Source organism: Diospyros lotus, chromosome 8 (assembly GCF_014633365.1).
Source record: "Diospyros lotus cultivar Yz01 chromosome 8, ASM1463336v1, whole genome shotgun sequence".
Classification (NCBI taxonomy): domain Eukaryota; kingdom Viridiplantae; phylum Streptophyta; class Magnoliopsida; order Ericales; family Ebenaceae; genus Diospyros; species Diospyros lotus.
Window position 1 is genome coordinate 6109461 of NC_068345.1, and position 18710 is coordinate 6128170.

Consider the following 18710-nt stretch of genomic DNA (forward strand, 5'->3'; position numbering starts at 1 on the left):
GATAGTGACCCTATAACTCACGCCCGACACTAATCGTCCGCCCCGTATCCTAGTCTTGAACACAAACAGAGGTAGGAGTAAAGATAACAAAACAATTAAGGGTTTTGGTGAGTTGGCTAACTAAAATCAAATTAAAAGACTATCAAGAACATATAAAACATAATTTAATGAGAAAGACGAGGTGGGTGTGATTTGACCGATCCCTTTAACTGCAGTTTTGGTACCATCAGCTAGGGTAACAGTAGGCAAGGTATCAGAACAGGTAAGTGAGGAGAAAAGAAGTTCATTACCACACATATAGTCAATGGCGCCAAAATCTATAATCCAAGGACCAACAGATGAGCCTTGAGCAACATAAGCAACGGGATTACCAGGATGAGACTGCTGGGTGGCCTGAAACTTCAGGAAGGCATCATACTCAACTGCAGACATAGGTACCAATTGCGAACTTGGTGGAGATTGAGCAGGATTAGGATCGCTCTGAAATACTTGAGCTACATTAGTAGATGATGTAGGTGGAGCAGTTGGCCAACCATGTTTTTTCCAACATTTGTCCTTAAGATGACCAAATTTCTTACAAAAGGTACATCGTGGACGTGAGCGACTATTATTGCGTCATCTATTTTATCAACTCCCGAGGATTTGACTTAGAATTCCTTCGTCCAGTGGACTGTTCGAAGGAGAAGGAATGAAGATAGGGGGAGAAATTAGGGAGGAAGAGAGAACAGAGAGAGAGAGAGAGAGAGAGAGAATGTCAGAATTCTGTTAGAATATTTCATACCCATCCGTGGCAAGGATCAGCTGAATATATAGCTGGATTCCTTGCCCATGTGCGGTTAACTGCTTACAGCTAAGGGAATGTACAACCTGCCTAAGCAGCAACAAACATGTACCCCCCTTACAGCATACTCTACTGCCTATATGCTAATAGCTATTCCTCCCTTCCTATTACATTTAATTACTCTATCTCCCCCTTCTTGCTACGGGATCATGACATATTTCCTCCTAAGGTGGAAGCCTGAGACACAAGAGCTGAAGATTCGACTTAGAGGAACAACATGAGAAGAAGAGGACATACCATGCGCACCTATCATATTCAATAACCTTTTAAAAGAGTCATTCATGGTAGGACTAGCGAAGCTGGTCAAGATTTGATGTCTGATGGTGTCAAACTCTGGTTTTAGGCTGGAGAGAGCAATAACCATAAAAAACTTCTCTCGTAGAGCAATTTGTTCAGTGCGGGTCGTAGTAAGTGGAATAAGAGCATCAAATTCTCGCATGAGAGCCCGAATCTGCCCCAAATAAGATTCCATGGGCGACTCCTGCTTGAGATTCTTGATATTAGAGAGCACAATATACAAGCGTTAGATGTCATTTGTATAACACTCTTCAGCTTTCTTCCACACATCAACACAAGTTTCAAAGGGGCAAAAGAGCTACATGATGGACGGATCAATAGATTGCCATAGGAGGCTACAAAACTAGGCATCAACTTGTTCCCATCTAGCTCGATTAGCTTCTGGCACACTGTCAACCTTTGTGGTAAGATGATTCGCTTGGTCCTTATCCTTTGAATGACATTTTGACAGAGGCTGCCCATGAGAGATAATTGACAGACCCTATCAACTTGACAGTGGTAATATTGGCTGTCTCAAAATTGGAGACAGTAAAGGATTGAGAGGCAGCAGGGGTAACAGATGCCGGAGCAGGATGTCACAACCCAAGGGTAATTAGAAGGGCAATAATGTAATTAGATACCTTAGTTTGTTAGGAGCTATTTTTGTTATTTTGTTACAGCACATGGAGCTATTATTCTAGATGTTTCTTTCAGTTGTATAGCCTATAAATAGGCTCAAGTATGTAGAGAAGAGTATACTTGAATTGATATTGAATAGTTTGATTTTCCTTCCTCTAAATTATCTCTCTCTCTCTCGATCTTTCCCTATCGCACTTTCTGTTCTTCTGATTTCCCCAATTTTTCTTCTAAATTCCCCCTTAGAATTAGTCTATTCTGATTTGTGGGACTTTCTCCTATTATTTCTACTAAAGGGTACATATATAACATAATCTTTGTTGATGCTCACACTAGGTACACATGGCTATACCTATTGAAACTCAAATCTAATGCCTTAGCCACCTTTGTAACTTTTCACAAATTTGTTGAATTACAATACAACTCCAAACTCAAAGCCCTCCAAATTGATAATGGTGGGGAATTTAAAGCCTTTTTACCTTATCTTCAAAGTTGTGGTATTCAGTGTCGTTTTGCATATCCCCATACACACCAACAAAATGATGTTGTTGAAAGAAAACACAAACATATAGCTGAGATGGGCCTTACATTATTTTCCCTTGCTCATTTGCCATTGAAGTTTTAGGTAGAAGCCTTCCAAACTGTTGTCTACACCACCAACCTTTCACCTTCTTTACCTTGGCAGTTTCATTCTCCGTTTGAACTACTTTACCATAACGGCCTAACTATATGCAGTTGCAACCCTTTGAACGTGCTTGTTTTCCCTATCGTAGACCCTATAACAAGCATAAATTTGATTTCCATTCTACCAAATGTGTGTTTCTTGGTTATAGCCATGTACAAGTAGGGTATAAATGTTTGCATCCCTCGGGCAGAATCTATGTTTCTAGACATGTACAATTCAATCCGAATGAATATCCTTATCCTCTTTTGTTTTCACCTTCCTCTTGTTCTTCCTCTCAAACTCAGTTTGTTCCCACTGGTCCTTCTACTACTCTTTTTCATTCCCTTCCTACTTTCTCTTCTAATTCCTCATCTCCTCAAGTAGCACAGTCCTCTGCTCCTATCTTATCCACTTCTATCTCTGCTGGTCCTGCTTCTTCTTCTGGTCATCCTTTAAAGCCCACTTTGGATTAGCATCCTTGTGAACCCATTCAACACTCTCTACCTAAACCTAGGGTTGCTCCAACTCCCGTAGTTCATCCTATGGTCACCAGTCCAAAGCTGAACAGCTTGTTGTTACCTCTCCTCATGCCCTAGTGAGTACCCTAGAACCTAGTTCAGTCCATGAAGCTCTCTTAGATACTTGTTGGCATAAGGCCATGGCAGAAGAGTTTTCAGCACTGCAGCGTAATCACACATGGGATCTTGTTCCTTTTTCGTTTGATATGAACATCATTGGCTGCAAGTGGGTGTTTAGAATCAAGTATAATTCTGATGGGTCGGTTCTTAAGTATAAGGTCTAGTTTGTAGCTAAGGGTTTTCTTCAAACTCCTAGGATTGATTATGCTGAGACATTTAGTCTTGTAATTAAGGCTCCTACCATTTGAGTTTTATTCTCCTTGGTTGTCACTTTTGGTTGGGACATTCAACAAGTAGATGTTAACAATGTATTTCTTAATGGAGACTTAATTGAAGAAGTTTATATGTCATAGCCTAAAGGCTTGAAAATTCTTAGTTTCCTTTCATGTGTGTAAACTAAAAAAGTCACTTTATGGCCTTAAACAAGCTCCTTGAGCTTGGTACACAAAGTTGAGAACAGCCTTGCAGAATTGGGGATTTATAAGGGCTGTTTCTAATGCATCTCTATTTATTAAAAGGATTGTTAAGTATGTGCTAATCATATTGGTATATGTTGATGATATACTTGTTACGGGTTCTGACCCTATAGCTCTTTGAGCTTGCATTCAGGATTTGGACACACATTTTGCACTCAAAACCTTGGGATCTGTCAACTATTTTCTAGGTTTTAAAGCTTATAGAGATGCTAATGGTATAAATCTCACTCAATCAAAATATACCTTAGATCTATTGAAAAAGGAAGCCATGCAAGATTGCAAACCTTGCATTACCCCTATGAACTTGGGAGTATCATTGACTAATGAGGGTGATTCCTTTTTTGATCATTCTCTTTATAGAACTATCATTAGATCTCTCCAATACCTGACATATGCTCGACCAGATATAGCTTTTGTGGTGAACAAGTTAAGTTAGTTCTTGTCATCCCCAAAATTGCAACATTGGCTAGCTTGCAAACGGTTGGTTCGGTATCTTAAGGGAACTATTGGTTTGGGATTGTTATTTGCTCTTCTAGAGATTTGTCCCTAATAATTTATATGGATGCCGACCATGCTGGTTGCAAAGTTACTAGCCTACAAGTGGGTCGTGTGTTTTTCTTAGTCAGAATTTATTGGTTTGGAGCTCACGGAAACAATCTGTAGTGGCCAGGTTTGTTGGAGAGGCTGAGTATTGAGCAATGGCATAGGGAGTGACTAAAATCTTGTGGCTCAAGTCTTTATTTTCTGAGATAGGATGTCCTTGTGGTCATATTCCCATTTTATGGTGTGATAACCTAGCAACAAAAAGTATAGCAGAGAATCCAGTATTTCATTCTTGTATTAAGCACATTGATATAGATGTGCACTTTGTTCGTGAGAAGATAGAGAATTGAGAGATTGAAATTAGATATGTTCCCACACTTCATCAGGTTGTTGATATTTTTACCAAGGGTTTGTCAAGGGACAAATTTTCCTTCTTGTGTGATAAGCTGGGACTAAAATTGTCACCTATGCACACCTTATTTACTGCAGCATCAGTTGATCCTAAACTCAAGTCTTCTACTCCTTCCAGGAGGTCTACTTTGAGGGGGAATGTAGAAGGGATTAATGTTGAGTAGTTTGATTTACACGAGTAATTAAATATGCTGCTGTATTGTTGTTGTATTTAGGTGACTATGTTAGTTAAGTTGTTAAGGCAATTGCTGCAAGTTGTAATAGTTGTTAGTAAGGATAGCTGGCATATATATATATCCAGCTATGCCTCATTTCTTGATTGATTAATTCATTCTTCTGAGGTTCATTTTCACGACTTCTTCTTCTCATTTCTTTGTTTTCCTTTTCTGTTTTACAACTTGAAGCTCTCGCTTTACAGCTTTAGTGGTACAACCTTATACACCAAGTAAATGTTACTTGGTTCATGGTTTGTTATGGTATGGGATACAAGTTTGAACTGGAAATGCAAGATTTTTCTTGGTATATGACTTGATGGGGTGGGTTTAGTTGGAGAGTTGTTTGAGGTTGCAGTTTTCGTGGAAGCAGGCTGATTGTAATGTATAGATGTCATAAATTTTTTCTAGTAATTAGAATGGGAACGAATTGGTAACTTTTCAACTTTGACCTAGCTTTATTTTGGATCCCTAGCTTAATATTGCTTTTGATTTGGGAACCTAAAATTGTCCACTTTCCTAAAATCAGGAATGGTCTCTGATCCTCTGTTGCAATTTGGTGCAAGAATGCATTGTGATTGTCAATGTGGTTCCTTTGCTGACGTTGTCACTTAAATTTAAGCAATTTCTTTGAAAAAAATGAGATAAAAGAGAACATAATAGGTAGCTAGACACTAGTGTAAGTAAAATGAGAACATGGAACAGAAGCTAGTTATTGGAGCTTGACGATTTGGTGTGAGGACAAAGTCGTTTTTGAAGATTTGTCTCAAATTGTTTTGAGAGGTAAAGGTAAAATTTTAATTTCTTTGAAGATAGGACACAATAATTCATCTCCAATGTCTAATGTGTTACTATTTTGAAATATAACATTTCAAGTCTTGGACAACTGCTTGAAGAAGGCTATGAAGCCCCAATAGTTGGACATAAGCAGTTGGTTAACAAAAAATCGTTATAAAGTTAAAAAAAAAAAAAAAAAAGATGAGAAAAAATAACTATAAGAGGAAAATAAATCTCTGAAAGAATTTGGAAGGCAGGATGAGCTGACTATCAGCTGACTCTAGCAAAGTGTTAACTCAACTTGCATTATCTTAGATTTTGCATTTTATTGAAGGCATGTCTGTGAACTATTTGAAAGGTTCAAGGCTGCTACAGATTGAATGTCAATTCTTTGGTAGCCTACTTATTACCATTGAAGTCCTTTAGAAGTTCAGTGAATTGACATGTCTCTATGTGTACAATATTGCAAATATTTAAAGTCATTGTATCCGTCTGAGCTTCTGTGCAGCACGAGATTGAACATTGTTGTATAAGGTCTTGGAGTTGCATTGAAAAACTTAATATGGAGGAAAACAAAAGGTGGGAGATTACAATAAGATCACTGTGTATGAGAATTCTTCCCTTTGAGGATTTCTAGTAACTGCTTTTTCTGATCTTAATTCAACATTTGTATGAAGCTTTAAATCTCTTCGTTGAAATCTCTATTCAATTCTTTTTCGTGTGTGAATTGGACATATGAACTTTTAATTGTTCAATGTCAAATATATTGACCTGAGAGCAGTAAATCCAAACAAATGTTGTAGATAATGTGCATTGAATTGGAAAAATCACAAATAGAAGAGAAAATAATATTAATTGTCAATACCTGAACGCCAAGTAGTTGTGGGCAAGGTTTAAGAAATATTTTTTATACAGTTTTTCATTTTCAATCAATATTGTATCACATGGTAGCTGGATAATGCTCCAAGTTGTAATAATTTTGAATTTCATGTATAGAAAATCCATCTATGACAATTACAGGCCTGCATACAGATGTGGGGTACATTGTATAGCTAGTAAAACCCCAACAAATGGCACCATTGTATGCCTCTATGTTAGGAATTGTAACCCATAGTTAAAAGGGACGTGGCATGGGAACAGTTACGGGGTATGTTAGTATGCCAATTTTATGGTTTGAAGAGGATAATCTTAATTGGTTTGGTATTTTGGGTTGCAGTACGTTTTATAGTTGTACTCGAGTTGAAATTAGTTGGATTGATGCCTCACTATTATAGAAGCTGGTTTGTTTGTTTTGTTTTGAATTCCTTTTTATGTTCTTTTACAACTTATGCATTGAAGAATCCTATGCAAACAAAGTCAGGTTTGAATATATAATTCAAAAATATAATAGAATATACAAGAAAGTGAGGCAGATGAGCTTTCTTTTCTTTGATTTTCTTTGAAAATTATTCTGACTTTAAGTTTCTTCCTAGTGTTAAATTGTTTTAACTGATTCCATGCATTGCTTGGGATCCCCATTCTTGAGGACTTCCTGGTGATCCAGAGATGCAAAAGACCACAATCTGGAACATGTTTTCTGGATCATGGTTTCAAGGGGGTAGGAAGGGAACCTGGTAACTATGTTTTAAACTCCTGGGAAAGTTGATTGAAATTCAATGCCACAAAATTTCCGAAGAATCTTGGTTTTGCATTGTTATTACATATAGGACTTCTGGTATTAAATCTCTGATTGAGGTCCAAGGGGGTAGGTGGGAACCTGGTAATGAATTTGCACACAGGGAAAGACACTTTTGATAGTAAATTTGAAAGGTAAAGAAATCAAGAGGTCAGCATGGTTGCAAGTGTTAGTGAAAAATTGGTAGCAAATCAGGCTAGGTTTTGATATAAGTGCAAGTAACCAAATCTAATAGAATTATCTTTTCTCAAGTCTATATTGCATCCTTTATTGTATTTTTTCTCTTTAACGTATTGTTATTTTGCCTATCAAAAAGGATTTTTTTTTTTTTTTTTTTCCACTTCTTGGCAGGGTGGGAGAAAAAGGGGGGGGGGGGGGGGGGGGATGCTGGGAGTTATGAGGTAATTAATTCATCATTTTTGCACAGCTATCTCAGCATCTTGACTGAACATTTGATATTTTTAACCATCAAATGTAATGATATTTGCTAGATATTAGCAATTGGATTTTGCATATCTGTTAGGATGTCTATGGATACTTGGGACACTGAATATTTGATAGTTTGATCTTAAATTCTTGAACTGGTTACTGGGCTGCCTCACTGAGTGTTTTTAAGTATATCAAGAGGATGCTGTTTCATTTTTCTATTTTGTTGTCTTACTCTCCCTTTCTCCAATACTTGTTTCACTTTTGACTGTCAGAGCATGCTGTTCCCATTTTGTCATCTTATCCCTTTCTCTCAATGGTTGGTTTTTTACTTTCTGTTTGTTATCTACTTATGTTTGAGCTGGATTCTTTATCTGGCCAGAGATCAGAAGTTATTCAATGGGTTAATCAAGGGGGAGGGGAGGTTGTGGATGTTCAGAGTGAACAGAATGTGCACTTTACTGTTGATTGCCATGGTGTGGTACCGGAACCTCGTAATGCATTGAGAACAATGAGTGTATCCAGTCACTGGATTCGATCTTGTTTAGAGGTAAAACGATCAACTCCTCACCATGCATGCTTGTCTTATATTTTTATGTCTATTTAGTGGTTTCAACTGTTTATGCAGGCTGATCACAGACATATTAGATAGCTTGCATGAAGCTTTAAATGCCTTGCTTACAGTGGGATAACCCATTTTTATGTTACCTAAGATCATCCCTATGTTTAAAGACCTTTTTATGGTTTTTAATTTTTTCTGGTTTCTGTTTCAGATATTTATACTTAAGCTGACTTTTTGGTCATTACTTATTGGCTAATGGGGACACGTTTCTTTTTTGTTTTCTCCTCTTTACTCTAGGGTTCACTATAGGCAATCCACATCTTTAGAGAATAGAAGATTTCATGTTATTGGAGTATCCATACAGTGGCATTACTGGAGTGATACCATTTTGTGGTCTTTCATGTTTTTTTATTTTTATTATCTCATTTAAGCTTCAATGTGAAAATTTGAGGTTTAAGTGTTGCATAGTTTATGTCATGCTGAAGTCACTATTCACGTGAGTCATAAATTTTCCTCTAGAAAACTCATTTTGAAGTCTTATAAACTTGACCACTGGAACTGGTTTAATTTTGAATGTCATGGACAATTAATCTGAAACTTCAAAATTTGAGAGCTCAATTTTTTTTCTTTTCTCTTTTTACTATTTTTGAGTCTTACGTCTTCTAGTGCTTATTGTTACTTTTTGGACTGAATATATTCTTAGTCAACTTTGCTTCTTTCGTGTTTCCCAGCTTGTCTTTTATGTTGCTAGTTTCTGTGGAATGAGGAGCACATGAGAAGTGATTAGTGATCTTAAGGGCCTCTTTGTTGAATGAGAAGCTTATAGAAGTACTGAAATTCCAAATGCATATGACAAACAATATTGAATAGTTACAGACCAAAGGTAATAAAATCAGTAATATGAAATGAGACCATCAAGATAGATAATTGGTGTAGATGTCCAGATTCCACAAATCATCTATTTTAGGTTATGTTTAATTAGGATACTCAATTAAGGGGGTCACAGCTAGGAGGAGATTTTCTGTTTTTTAAATTGTTTCCTTTTTATTTGATTGCTGATTCTTAGGATAATCACAATTTGTTAGAGGTGTGATTGAGGATCCCCTTGTGTATATAAATATATCAATTATGTACAGCAAGTGTGTGAATAAGATTTCAATTTTACCACATGGGTATCAGAGCCATAATCATCGGTGACCCATCTGAGATTGAGCTGCTGCTTGGTCGCGAGGTACCCCCTACTCCACTATAATGTCAGTCGCAACCTCTTCGGTCCCATCCCTCGTCGTTGTACCTGTCGTCCATCACCATAATCATCCTTATCTGAACCCAAGCCTTGTTCGTGCAAACCTAGCCTTTGTCCAGGACAACCATGGCTACTGCAGCGGATGTCATCCCGAGTCATATAGGAGCCACCAACAGCTCCTCATTCACCATCACTAGCCATAAGTTGAATGGTCACAAGTACCTCTAGTGGTCGCATCCAGTCTGGATCCTCATCTCTGGGAAAGGGCGAGATGAATACCTCATTGGTGAAGCTGCGCAACCCAAGAAGGAGGATCCAAAATATCGATCATGGAAGACGGAAAACAATCTCGTTATGTCTTGGCTTCTTAACTCCATGACAAAAGAAATTGGCAAAAACTTCCTCCTGTATGACACGGCTGCAGAAATTTGGACTGTTGCGTAGGAGGCCTATTCTCACGTGGAAAACACATCAGAATTGTTCGAGATAGAGTGCATCCTCCATGACCAGTGGCAAGGAGATTTGACGGTCACTCAGTACTTCAACACTTTTGAATTGACACTGGCAGCAGTTGGATATGTTCACAGACACACTAGTGGAAGTGCCCGGAAGATGACCAGTACTACAGGAAGATTATTGAACAGCAGCGGCTGTAAAAATTCTTGATCAGCTTAAACTCACTTGGATGATGTTCGGGGTAGAATCTTATCTACAAGACCCACTCCAAGTCTCCAAGAAGCCTTTGCTGAAGTCAGACGTGGAGAAAGTCGAAAGAAGGTTATGCTGGGAACTCAGAATTCTTCTCCTGAAACTGCTGCACTTGCTGCCCCTGGAAACCACCCCTCATCAAATCACAGCAAACAGAAGCGGGAGTGGCCAAAATGTGAATTCTGTCACAAACTTGGCCATACTGAGGATAAATGCTGGGATTTACCCCAGCAACCAGCAGACACGAAACCTTCAAACCGAAGGGAAAATAGAGGGAATGTGGTCAATTCAGAGGAACGGAATCCCTCCCCTGAACCAGCACTTTTCAGCAAAGAACAATTGGAGTTCTGCAGCAGATTTTTGGGCAGTCCCAAAGCAGTACTTCCTCCTCCGTCATTGCAGCTGGCACAATAGCTCACAAAGGTAATATCCTTCATGCTTTCGGCGTTAAAAGCAATCTTTCAAATGTACGGATTGTAGACTCCGGGGCCCCATATCATATGACCGGAAATTCATGGCTATTCTCTCAAATCTGCCCTTGTAAAGAAAGATGGACTGTTCGGATTGCTGATGGTACTCAATCCCAAGTAGCCGGTGTGGGAACAGTGAAGTTGACTGAGACTTTTCATCTACAATCTGTGTTATTTGTTCCTGATTTGAGCTGCAACTTATTATCTGTCAGCAAAATCTCTCAGGATTATAACTGCATCACTAAGTTTTCCAAAAATCTGTGTGAATTTTAGGATTTGGATACGGGGAGGACGATTGGCAGTGTTAGGCAGTACTTGGGGTTATACCTTCTCTCAAGCACTAACTCTCCACATGGCTGAAATTTGCATGTTGGTAATTTAAGTTGAAGTAGTATCTCTTTTAATGTTTCTATTCCCAGCTCTAATAATCAGGCCATGCTTTGGCATTTTCGATTAGGCCATCCGAAATTTACATATCTTGAGAAATTGTTCCCATTGTTATTCAAGAATAAAAATTCAAGCTTACTCCAATGTGAAGTGTGTCAATTATCAAAACATACTCGCAGTTCCTTTTGACCTCAACCATATAAACCATCTCGTCCATTTTCCATGTTTCATAGTGACGTATGGGGACCCTCCTGCATAAGACATGTTTTGGGATTTCGTTGGTTTGTGTCTTTCATTGATGACCACACTCACTTAAGTTGGGTATTCCTTCTAAAAGAAAAATCTAAGGTTGCTCAAGTTTTCAAAATTTTCAATACTATGATTCAAACTCAGTTTCATACCGAAATCCAAATTTTGAGAACCGACAATACCAAGGAGTACTTCAGCTTTGTCTTGGGGGATTATCTTTTACAACAAGAGATTATCCATCAAAGTTCTTGTGTTGATAGTCCTTAGCAAAATGGTATTGCTAAACGGAAAAATCATCACATCCTTGAAGTTGCCCGGTCTCTCATGTTTTCCACTAATGTTCTAGCACATTTTTGGGGGGATGCCATTCTCACAGCTACTTATCTCATTAATTGAATGCCTTCTCAAGTCTTTTAGTTCCAAACTCCTTTCCAAGCCCTCCTCATAACCCATACCCATTCTCGATTTGTGTCCATCATTCCTTTGAAAGTGTTCGGATGCTTGGTATTTGTCCATCTTCATCCTCATAATCGTGGCAAGTTTGATCTCCGGGCCATCAAGTGTATTTTATTGGGCTACTCTCCTAACCAGAAAGGGTATAAGTGATTTTCTCCTTCCATGCGCAAGTATTATTACTCAATGGACGTCACTTTCTTTGAACAATCCATTTTATCTCAATCCTTCCATTTAAGAGGAGAGTGTCTTTACCAAGGAATGTCAGTCCCCGCTCTGAATATTTTTGCGTCTAATCCGAATTCAATGAATGAAGGTAACACTATTCTTGACAATTCACCTAGTGAGGCACCTAAGAATGATCTGGATTAGCCTATTACTCTCAGGAAGGGAGTAAGATTATGCACAAAGCACCCTCTTCATAATTACATTTCATATAAGGGTCTCTCATCAAAATTCCGAGTATTTGTTACCAGTTTGGATACAATCTAGGTTCCCACCAACATCCAAGAGGCCCTGGTAGATCCCTCATGGAAGGTTGCAGTTTAGATGATATACGTGCATTAGAGAAGAACCATACATGGGAGATCACTAATCTGCCTTTAGGGAAAAATCCGGTTGGATGCAAATAGATCTTCACTGTGAAGTATAAAGAAGATGGAAGTATTACCAGGTATAAAGCCCACCTCATTGCAAAAGCTTTCGCTCAATCTTATGGCGTGAACTACCAAGAAACTTTTGCACTGGTTTCCAAACTCAATACCATTCGGGTTCTCCTATCTCTAGCAACAAACTTAGATTGGCCATTGCTTCAACTTGATGTGAAGAATGCGTTTCTAAATGGTGACTTAGAGGAAGAGGTATACATAAAGATTCCCTCGAAGTTTGAGACTCAGACTACGAAGAATCAAGTATGCATGTTGAAAAGATCTCTATATGGTCTTAAACAGTCACTAAGAGCATGGTTCAATAGGTTCACAAGAGTGGTCAAGTCTCATGGTTACTCTCAATGTCAAGCCGATCATACTCTATTTGTGAAGAGGTCGTCAGAAGGTAAAATATCTATCTTGATTGTATATGCTGATGATATCATTGTCACAGGTGATTTCATAAAAAAAATGGATGGATGGTCTAAAGAAAATCATTGCCAAAGAGTTTGAGATCAAAGATGTAGGAAATCTTTGATATTTCTTAAGAATGGAGGTGGCAAGATCTAGCAGTGGAATCTTTGTGTCTTAGAGAAAATACGTTTTGGACCTGCTAAAGGAATGTGGGATGCTTGGGTGTAAACCTATCGATACCCCAATAGAAGCCACCACCAAGCTTAGAAGGGGAGAGAAAAGTGCTCTAGTTGATAAGGGTTGATATCAAAAGTTAGTTGGAAAACTCATATATCTTTTTCACACCAGACTGGATATTGGTTTTGCAGTTAGTGTTGTGAACCAGTTCATGAGTGATCCAAGGGAAGAACATATGGAGACAGTCTACAAAGTCTTGAGATATTTAAAACTATAAAAATAGTAGCAACTAGGTTTTGAAACTGTAGGCAAAGACACCTTACCCCTTTGGATTATTCTCTATTTATCACCTCATAATTTAAAACTTAGGAATCTTAAACAAAAGGAAATAATACATAAGGAAAGAATACAAAAGGAAATAATATACAAGAATCCTCCTAATTACAACTCATATACATTCACGATTTTTTAGATTTGATTGCTTTGTTGTCTTCCTTGATAATCTCTATATAATCTTTCCTTTACAATCTTGCACCACAAAGGTCAACCTTTCCATAATAACCATATGTTTATAGCTATAATAGTTGTCTTGCCAACCCTCTTTTATCCGAAATTCCAACACTCCCCCTTAAGATGATGTATGGATATCCTCCATGCCCATCTTAGATATCAGTCATGAATTCCTTGTTGTGTAAAGCCTTGGTTAAGGTATCTGCCAACTAATGCCTTGATTGAACAAAAGAGATGCACAATTGTCCATTGACTAGTTTCTCCTTTATGAAGTATCTATCAATCTCAATGTGTTTAGTCCTATCATGTTGAACAGGATTGTTAGCAATGCTAATTGCAGCTTTGCTATCACTATATAGTAAGAGTGATTCTTTTTTATGCAATCCTAGCTCTGTCATAACCTTATTCACCCATAATAATTCACATACGCCTAGAGCCATTGCCATATACTCAGCTTCAACACTTGATCTAGCCACAACTGATTGTTTCTTACTCCTCCATGTGACTAGATTACCTCAAACAAAGGTGCAATAACCTAAGGTTGAGCTTCTATCATCTAGGGATCCAGCCCAATCTGCTTCCATGTATCCCTCTACATTCAAATGGTTATGTTTAAAAAATAGTAAACCCTTCCCAGGAGTTGTTTTTAGATACCTTAAAATCTTGTAGACAACCTCCATGTGAATTAACTTAGGGTTTTGCATGAATTAACTTACAACCCCTACTGCATACGCAATATTTGGCCTTGTATGGGACTAGTATATCAGCTTCCCGACCAGTCTTTGATACCTTCTCTTGTCGGCCTTCTCTCCTTTATCAGCTCTAAGTCTGTGATTTACTTCAATGGGTGAATCTGCAGGCTTCATCCTAGCATACCTATTTCAGTCAATAAATCTAAAACATATTCTTTTTGGGAAATAAAGATGCCTTATCTAATCTGACTACTTAAAAATTCCCAAGAATTACCTTAGCTGCCCAAGATTCTTGATCTCAAATTCTTCCCCCAAGTATTCCTTCATGGTCATTCCCTATCACCACTATGTCATCAACGTAAACAATAAGAATAGTTAGCTTGTGTTTGTTTCTTTTAAAGAACATGGTGTGATCAATATTACTTTGTTGGTAACCAAGTCTTATTACAACCCTGCTAAGCCTATCAAAGCAAGCCTTGGGGGATTGCTTAAGACCATATAGGGCCTTCTGTAACTTGCAAGCTCTCCCTTGCTTCTCTGAATTGTTGAAACTTGGTGGAATTTCCATGCATACCTCTTCTTCCAGCCCTCTATGTAGAAATGCATTCTTTACATCCAACCGATGTAAGTCCCAGTCTAGAATAGCTACACATGATAGAAGAATTCATATTGTGTTCGCTTTTGCTACTGGGGCAAAAGTTTTTTCATAGTCCACTCCATAGGTTTGAGTAAACCCCTTAGCCATCAACCTTGCCTTGTATCTTTCAATTGTTCCATTTGCCTTGTACTTAACAGTGAAAACCCACTTACATCCAACTGGTTTCTTATCAGGTGGTAGTTTAGTGATTTCCCATGTGTTATTCGTCATTACGGCTCTCATTTCCTCTTCCGTAGCATGTTTCCAACATGGTTTATTGATAGCATGCTTCCAATCTATGGGTACTGTTAGAGATTCTAAAGAGGATAGAAAATTCTTATAGGTGACAGACAAAGAATCATAAGTAACAGATTTGGAGATAAGATGTTGTGTACAACTCCTAACTCATTTTTCTAATAGGTATAGGAAGGTACAAATCAAAGAGTTTAAATGAAGAGTCTGAATCAGGTTTAGCTTAAAAAATTGTAGCATCAAGATTAGCAAGATTAGGGTTAGTCGCTGGAAATTGGAAGTTGTTCAGATTCAGTGGAGTGTTTACCTGGATCAGTGAGGTCTTGAGAATTTTCTTGGCTAGGTAGACTTTGTTAATAGGCTTGTTTTCTCCAGAAATAAGTCAAACCCTCTCTATTCCCAAGTCTGTTTGGTCCTTGTTGTCGATTAACATTTCCTGGATCTTCCTCTTGCCTGAGTTTACCAAAATTAGCTGAATTATAAAATCTATTAGCAACCTCTCCTTCTGCCCTCAAATCAACAGCAGTATCAGTCCACTGCACAAACACCTTTTCCTGTACCTTGTGATTGATATTCTCCACTTGAAGAGGTGAGAGGTTGGACTAAAAATAACCTTCATCCTCTCTAAATGTGACGTCCATACTAACAAAGAACTTTCGAGTAGGTGGATGGTAGCCCTTGTACCCTTTCTATGTAGCAGAATACCCAATGAAAATACATTTGAGAGCTTGAGGGTCTGATTTGTTGATTCTAGGAGAGTAATTTCTTACATAGTAGGTGCAACCAAACACCTTAGGAGGGATAGTATAGGAAGAAACTCCTATTAGAAGTTCCAAAGGTGTTTTGAAATTGAAAGTTGTAAGCGGCATCCTATTGATTAAATAGGCAGCAATAAGAACTGCATCACCCCAGTAAACTTTGGGAACATGCATAGCAAAGAGCATAGACCTGGTGACCTCCGAAAGATGTATGTTTTTCCTTTCTGCTACACCATTTTGAGTAGTGGTATCAACATAGCTGGTTTGGTGTATGATTCCTTGATCTTGGAGGTAGTCTTGGAAAGTAGCATCCTTATATTCTAAGCCATTATCTCTTCTGAGAACTTAGATTCTTGTATTGAATTGAGTAGTTACTAAAAGAATTAGTTAGGAGAATGGTTAATTTTTTCACCGTACCAACTTCATTGATTTAGGAAGACATATATACAGAAAAAAACCTAAAAAAGCTCCTACAAACTCTCTTATTTTACAGGAATAGATAACAACATTTAACTAATTTAATTTACAAATTTGGATTAGTATATCTTGGATATCCTTAGCTGATTCCAAGATTGCTTTCATCCTTATTCTTTTTTATTTGTTGTGATTTCTTAGTCACTCTTGATCCTTATCCATTTGGCCTCTTTCTTATCTCTTTCTTCTTCCAATAGTTACCATTTTGTGAAATGACTTGAAACAATGACCAGCCTCACTTTTATGTGTCATAAGATAAACCCAAGTTGTTCGACTAAAACAATCTATAAAGGTAATGAACCACTTGTATCTAGCAAGTGTTTTAACCCTACTAGGTTCCCAAACATTTGAATGGACAATCATGAAAGGCTTAGGACTCCTTTTATTAAGTGTAGGGTAAGTAGCTTCACAAAATATACTAGTACATTGTTTATGCACACTCGGAATAATCTTCCCTATCACTAAAAAGAAGGATGACCTAATCTTTGATGCCATTGCATTAGCTCCTTCTCAGATGAGGTTAGTTGGTTAACATTTAGGGCTTGATCTTCAGGCTAAGAGAATGATTTATTATGTAGCAAGTACAAGCCATCAACTAGTCTACTAGAGCCAATCATTTTCCTTGTGCTCACCTCCTGGAAAACACAATGGATAGGGGAAAAGGTAATTTTACAGTTTAGGGAATTTGTGATAGAACTTATAGATAACAAGTTATTTGCAAAATTAGGAACATGAAGAACAGATGACAGGTTGAGATTTTTGTTGCAGTTAATAGTCCCTTTTCCAGAAATAGGGGAGAGAGTACCATATACAATTCTAACCTTTTTCTTGCTAGAACATGGGGTGTAGGTCAAGTAGGAATTAGATAAACCAGTCATGTGGGTTGAAGCCCGCCCCAGAATCTATGATCCAAGTTGGTTGTTCTACAGAATTTGAGGAATAGAATGCTATAACAGTACCTTGAGTAGGAGCACTACCAGCGGTACCCTTCTTGGGCATAGTGTGATGCAGAAGGGGTATTTGAGTCTATCTTTATCTTATTCATCAGTTGTTGTATGAGAACTAGTTCTTCCCTTGAGAGACTAGCCTTTTCAGGTTTTGGTTGTGGCCCCCCATCAATTTGGACAGCTTTTGACAGATGACCTTGATGACATCCCTCCTGCCTTTTATCCTTTCCCTTAGTAGGTCTACCATGTAAAGACTAGCAAGTCTCCTTTGTATGCTTAGGTTTTCCACAATATTCACACCTTAGCTGATTCTTATTGATGCTTCCATGGCTAGTAGGGGTTCTATTAAGTGATGGTTTCACCATCATGGCTAATCTATTTGTTGCAGCAGGCTGGAGCATAACACTCTTTATGCTCTCTTCTTGATGAACGTAGGAATAAGCCTGCTTCAAGGTAGGAAAAGGCTCCCTTCCTAATATTTGAACCCTTATTTGGTCAAACTCTATATTTAACCCCATCTAAAAAATCAAATACCCTCTCTTTATCAATCATTTTTTGGATCTTAGAAGCATTATTAGAACATTCCGCCTAGAAATCTTGATAATAATCCAACTCTTGCTTTAGACTGTTTAATTCATCATAGTACTAAGAAATTGACCACTCACCTTGTTTAGTTTCATGTACCTTTTTTCGGATCTCGTAAATTTGTGCATCATGTCCGATTTGAAAGTAGGTTTGTGATGCAGTATTCCAGATCTTCCCTGCTATATCTAGCAGTAGATACCCCTTGGCAATGTTTGGCTGCATTGAATTGATCAGCCGAGACATCACGAGGGAGTTCTCTATCTCCCATTGTTGAGCTTGTACATCTCCAGCAGCAGGTTTTTAAGTTTTCATGCCAGTGATATAGTCTTCCAATCCTTAGGCTTTGATGATCAATTTGCAAGAGCAGGACCAGGCTAGATAGTTACTGCCATTTAGTTTTACTGGACTAATAAGCAAGGATGGATGATCTAACCTCCTTTTGGGACAATTTCGCTCAAACTATTGTCTTTTCTGTGCCTAGCCTAGTTGTGGCTTTGATACCATGTTAAAATAGTAGCAACTAGGTTTTGAAACTGTAGACAAAGACACCTCGCCCTTTTGGATTATTCTCTATTTATATCACCTCATAATTTACAACTTAGGAATCTTAAACAAAATGAAAGAATACAAAAGGAAAGAATATACAAGAATCATCCTAATTACAACTCATATACATTCACGATTTTTTTTTTTTGTCTTCTTTGATTACCCCCATAGAATTTGACCTTTACAATCTTGCACCTCAAATGTCAACCATTCCATAATAACCACATGCTTACAGCTATAAGAGTTGTCTTGATAGCCCTTTTTTACCTGAGATTCCAACAAAAACTAACTCCAGATAAATGTCTCTTCTTTAAGAAAGGTTCAAGTCAAGGGGTGGAAATCCACAATGACACAGATTGGGCCAGTTCAGTCGCATATCGAAGGTTTACCTCTAGATATTGCACCTATGTGTGGGACAACT

General features: G+C 37.9%; 1 protein-coding gene across 3 annotated transcripts in view; it reads left to right on the forward strand.

Moving 5' to 3' along the window:
• The window catches only part of LOC127808852 (uncharacterized), a 61390-nt gene that overhangs the window by 35890 nt on the left and 6790 nt on the right, over positions 1–18710 (forward strand). For all 3 annotated transcript variants that reach the window (XR_008024988.1, XR_008024989.1, XM_052347517.1), the window contains exon 11: positions 7958–8125. Coding sequence is in view for 1 of the 3 variants with exons in the window: in XM_052347517.1 (XP_052203477.1) it covers positions 7958–8125 (168 nt within the window). In the remaining 2 variants the exon portion in view is untranslated. The remainder of the gene's footprint in view (positions 1–7957; positions 8126–18710) is intronic.